General features: G+C 60.8%; 2 protein-coding genes across 2 annotated transcripts in view; both read left to right on the forward strand.

The window, feature by feature from the left end:
* Window positions 1-32: 32 nt before the first annotated feature.
* Window positions 33-1,535, forward strand: LOC104128920 (inhibin beta C chain-like). The gene is made up of 2 exons (XM_035897171.1): window positions 33-108; window positions 775-1,535. Exons 1-2 carry the CDS (start codon window positions 33-35, stop codon window positions 1,533-1,535), a joined length of 837 nt encoding a protein of 278 aa, XP_035753064.1.
* Window positions 1,536-2,492: 957 nt separating this feature from the next.
* GLI1 (GLI family zinc finger 1) overlaps window positions 2,493-5,084 on the forward strand; it is a 29,089-nt gene continuing 26,497 nt past the window's right edge. Inside the window, exons 1-2 of the mRNA XM_035897172.1 lie at window positions 2,493-2,601; window positions 3,445-3,526. Coding sequence (XP_035753065.1) covers window positions 2,493-2,601; window positions 3,445-3,526 — 191 coding nt within the window. The remainder of the gene's footprint in view (window positions 2,602-3,444; window positions 3,527-5,084) is intronic.

Genomic DNA, 5,084 nt, shown 5'->3' on the forward strand with positions numbered 1-5,084 from the left:
ACCCCGCGGCTCCCGAGTCCCGGTGCCGGACTATGGGAGACCCTGGGCAAGCCCCCGCCGCGCCGGACCCCGGGGCAGGGTCTCCCTGCCCTGGGTTGGTGGGGACCCGTGAGGATGTGCAGCCCCTGACCCTTGGGGTGCAGCTGGGGCCAGGGTCCTGGCTGCCTGCCCCCTCGCAGTGGGGTGGGGGGACCTGGAGCCGTACGGGCTGTGTTTAAATCAGCGGTTGATGCACCTGCCGTGTGCTGGTGACCTCCGGGTGCTACTGATGCGGGAAGGCTCGGCCCGGGAGAAGGAGAGCTGGCCCCTCTTTTGCTCCTGCCTTGGCCAGTTGGGACCCTACACCTGACGTGCTGCAATGCCTGAACCTTTCCTGAAGGATGGGGGCAACCCAGGGTGCTTGGGACTCCCACTTGTTGGACTTGGGAGCTGCAAGGACTAGCTCGGGGTGGGGGGGGGGGGCTGGAAACAGTCTCCACCCTTGCACTGTGCAGCAAAGGGAAAGGGCCGGGGGAGAGCGGGTGCCCCCTCTGTGCCCATTCTGCCAGGTAGGGTGGGACAGTCCCCCATTCCAACACCACCACGCTCCAGGTAGCCTTCCCAAGGAAGGGGAGGAGGACACACTGAGGGTTCCGTGGAGGGAGGGTGGGAAGTTTGTAGGTCTTGCCTGAGAAGAAGCTGAAAGAGGCTGGCCTTGATGTGCAGGATGTCGGTGCAGCCTTACCTTCCCTAGCATCCTGCGGCATTCACCTCCTCATCCCTTTCTCCCTTCAGAGCCCACGTCTCCCTCTGGCTTGGGGCTGCAGTTCCAGTTCAGCCGTGCACAAGACCAGGATGTTCACATCCTGCAGGCTCAGCTTTGGCTCTACCTTCGCGTTCCCCAAGACTGGGTAGCCAGCCTCACGCTGAGAATCTTCCTCGCTGGTGGGGAAGGTGATTTGGTGGGGGGCAACCGCACGCTGCTGAGTGAGAGGCGACGGAGCGCCAAGGGCAGCGGCTGGCGTGCCTTCACCCTCATGCCTGCCCTGCAGAGTTTCTTCAGGGGAGAGCACAGGACTCTGCGGCTGGAACTGGAAAGCCGCGGGGACGGGGGTGATATCATGGCAATAGTCAACGCCAGCCGGTCCCACCAGCCCTTCTTGGTGGCCGAAGCGAAGGTGCGGGAGCCAGGACACCACGTGCCCAAGCGCAGCCTCCGCTGCAGCCAGAACTCCAACCTCTGCTGCCGCAAGGACTACTACGTGGATTTCCGCGACATTGGTTGGAACGACTGGATCATCAAGCCCGAGGGCTACCAGATAAACTACTGCGTGGGCCAGTGCCCTCTACATGTGGCAGGCAGCCCTGGGATGGCCTCTTCTTTCCACACAGCGGTCTTCAACCTCGTCAAAGCTAACAACATCCAGGCATCGGGGCACTCTTGCTGCGTGCCCACACGACGCCGGCCGCTCTCTGTCCTCTACTTCGATCGCAACAGCAACATTGTCAAGACTGACATCCCCGACATGATTGTTGATGCCTGTGGCTGTAGCTAGGGTTGGGGGAGCCGTGATGCAGAGAGCACCTGGGGCAGGGGGCTCTGGGGACATGTGGGACAGAGCAAAAGCCACATCAGTCTGCCCGAGTCTGAGCTGTGGGTGGTCGATGACTCTGGGCATCCCTGCCCTGTGTGGCAGTACCCCTCTGGTCCCAAGCTGATCCACATTTCTGGTGGTCTTGGGGGGTGAGGGGGCCCTGCTTTGTTCACATTCAGAGCATCTGGTGACAGTTTGGGACTCGGCCTCCTTGAGAGCAGAGTGGGGTGCAGGAATGGGTCTGTTTGCTCAGAGTGAGAAAGTGGAGGATGAGAGGCAGTCCTGCTTTTCTCCCCTGCTGCAACAAATCTGCCGGAAAAGTTGTGCCTGTTGTTGGGGACAGGTGGAATGAGGCACAAATAACAGGCCTGGAAGATGAGGATGGAAGGGTATGACTTTGTCAAGAACCCCAAAACTGCAGTGACTAGACGCCGTCCTCTGCTCCCAGCAGAACACGGAGCTGTGGAGGAAGGTCTTGTGTCCTGGCCAGGTCCTATGTATTTCCCCTTTCATTTCCCTGGGTTTTGTGCTTTTCTTCCCTGCTGCCTGCCCCACCAGTCAGGTCTCTTCCAGCCCAGTGCCTCCTTCCAAGGAGGTCTGACTCAGACTTTGCCTTTAAGACCATACTAAAGGTACAGATTTTTTTTTGTACCTCTGGTTTTGTAGCTATTACTGCTTCCATGGTAGAGCTTTCTGCAGCTGTTGGGACTCCCTGGTGCTCCATCCTGTCTCCCCACCTCTCTGCTGAAGAATCCACTCTGCCTTCCTGATACTCATGTATGCAATGCACCCACATGGCCTGTGCTTTTAATTTATTTTAATACTTTGGTGCGGCTTCCCCAATAAATGGGTGGAAATGCAGCATCCAGGCTGTGACTGCTTTCTTCTGGCACCACCTGCATGAAGGGGGTGGGGGAAATGGTCCTGCTTGGCCAGAAGGTCCTACTCCTGGCCCAGACCCCTCAGGTTCTGGGGCTGGAGCAGCACAGGAGCCGCAAGCCATTGGCAGGCGGGGGCGGCCTTGGGGGTGAGGGGAGCTGTGGTGGTTCTGGGGCTCCCTGGGTGCCGTGGGGTGTTGCGACCCTCTATGAGCAGAGCTATGCAGGGGGCTCTTCCCTGTGGATGGGGGACCCAGGGGTGGGGCAGTTGCTGGGAATGGGGTACCACCTCACTGGGGGCTGGAGGGGGGTAGCCTGTAATGTAAGCATCAAAGAAGCTGTTTCCCAGCAGGGTAGACACTGCTGGAGGGCATAGCCCAACCTGAAGATGCTGTTCTCCAGCTGGATCTGTCCCGAATGGAGCTCTGCAGACTCTGGCCCCAGGAGGGTGACCTCAAATGATGAGCCACAGCCCACCCCCAAATCCTGTGCCCCCACTGCAAATACTGGAGATTGTACCATAATCATGTCTCACTGACCTCCCCAATCCCCTCTCATGCTCCCCTAAACACCGCCCAGTGACCCCAATCTCAGCCTCAGAGCAGCCAGAGTCTAGCAATGCCCAGGCTGGGGGTGGGGGTGGGGGGGGATTTTTCCTGCATCATTTGGGGTGGGATGCTTCTGGAATGGGAAGCCATGCCCCCTGCTCATCCCTCTGGGATCCCACATAGCTGGCCTGGGTCCTTGTTGTGCAAGCGCCCGCTCAAAGCTCAGTTTGGGGCTGTTTTATCTGGGGACAAACCCACTTGCTTTCCCAGCTTGGCCCTGTGCTGTACCCTGCAAGTGGACAAAGGGCAGCTTTCATCAGCAGGCATCCCCGCCAGGCTGCAGGGGCAGCGTGGCCGTCACCCACGCTCCCCAAAATATCTCCACCTGTGTAGAGAAGCCAACTGCACCTGCAGGATGCCTCCGCCTTCTGGGTGCTCCCACAGCCCCAGCGCACGTGCTGCTGACACAGCGGGGCACCTTGCGTGCCGCCGTCGACGTGCCAAGAGTCGCAGGCGTGGATGCCACGTAAGCACGCGGGGACGTGCAGTCTTCGTAGACTCCTCGCTCCCTCCCCGTAGCGGCGCTCTTTCTCCAGCCGGTGCAGGGGAAGGGGGTTCGGGCAGGGAGGCATCCCGCAAAGATGCCAGATATCCTATTTTCCTTTTGCCAGCAGCACAGCGTCTTCCCTGTCACAGGGAATGTGTGTTGGCGTGTGAGGTTGTCCACACGCATGTGCGTGACGTGCTGACTCACTGCCACACTGACACACTGACCCACCGGCCCGGAGCCGAGATGCTGAGCTGGCTGTGGTTGTGCCATTAAGTCTTTAATCTGGGTGATCATCTGGCCCCACTCTGAGCCGCTTTAACTTTCCTAAAGAGGAGGCCAAGATTAACCGTGGGGTGAGGGATGCGGCAGGGGGGGGGGGTCTGGTGGCTGAGAGCCGCTGGCGGGGGAGCCGCCCCGGTGTGGTTTCCACCCAGGGGACTCAAAGCTGGTGGCAAAAACGGACCGTGCATACGGCCCCTTGGGAAGAGGAGGGTGGTCTTGGGGCAAGCCCCCAGCCTCTGGGATGGAGGTCTGGCTGGACCGCGGCAGCGTGGGCGGCCGGGCTGGCCCCAGGCAGTGCCCGGGCAGGCCTTTCCTGGTGGCTTAGCTGGGGTCACACTCAGCTCAGGAGTAAATCTGCTGAGCCGCTTATGCCTATTACAAAACGGGCATGCAGGCAACCCCTCTCACCTGCACCCACCACCTTGGCCCTGCCTTGGGGCTGATGCGGTGGGACTTGGTCCACTGCAGCAGCTTGGGGGCTGGGGGCACCCTGGGACACAGCTGGCTGTTGTCCCCTGGTGCCAGAGGAAGGGGGGAATTGGGCCGGCATCGCAACCTCCCCTGTGTGCTGGGGCCTCCCTGGGGAGCGGAGACCCCCCTTCTCACCCCTCGCGGTGTTGGGGGTGCCTGGCAGGGAAGGGAACTGATCTCAGGCTGGGAGAGTGGGGAGGGAAACTGAGACAGGGAGTAGTCTCTCCCGGGCCATGGGAGTTGAGGTGTGTCCCGAAATATCTCATAACTGTAATCCCCGCGTTGTCCCTCTGCTCCGGGAGTCCTCTGCAGTCAGTGGAGAGGGGGTTTCCCAGAGCTGTGGCATGGGCCATGCCGTAAAGCTGCTCCTGGGGTGCACTGGGCACCGGCGGTGCGTGATGACATGCAGGGGCACTGGGAGGACAGGCTAATGCCGAGGAAGGCAGGGTGCCCACAGTGGGGGTAATCCTGCTAAGAAGCTCTGAGGTCAGGCTGGCTGTGCGGCGCAGCTCCCATCACCTTCGAGGCTCGCACTAAACATGGGTGGCATCGTCCAGGCTGGAGAGTTGGGCGGGGAGGAACCTGATGAAATTCAACAAGGGCCAAGTGTTGGGTGCTGCCCCTGGGGAGGTGGAACCCCATGCACCAGGACAGGCTGGGGGCTGACCTGCTGGGAAGCAGCTCTGGGAGAGGGACCTGGGGGTCCTGGGGGATGACAAGGTGGCCATGAGCCAGCAGGGTGCCCTGGTGGCCAAGAAGGCCAATGGCATCCTGGGGTGCA

The sequence above is a fragment of the Egretta garzetta genome, unplaced genomic scaffold (assembly GCF_000687185.1).
Source record: "Egretta garzetta isolate BGI_Z169 unplaced genomic scaffold, ASM68718v1 scaffold157, whole genome shotgun sequence".
NCBI classification, from domain to species: domain Eukaryota; kingdom Metazoa; phylum Chordata; class Aves; order Pelecaniformes; family Ardeidae; genus Egretta; species Egretta garzetta.

Coding starts and splice junctions, on each gene's coding strand:
- LOC104128920 (XM_035897171.1), top strand. CDS start 33: ATGGGAGACCCTGGGCAAGCCCCCGCCGCGCCGGACCCCGGGGCAGGG. Junction 109..774: donor CCCTGGGTTGGTGGGGACCC/GTGAGGATGTGC, acceptor TTCTCCCTTCAG/AGCCCACGTCTCCCTCTGGC.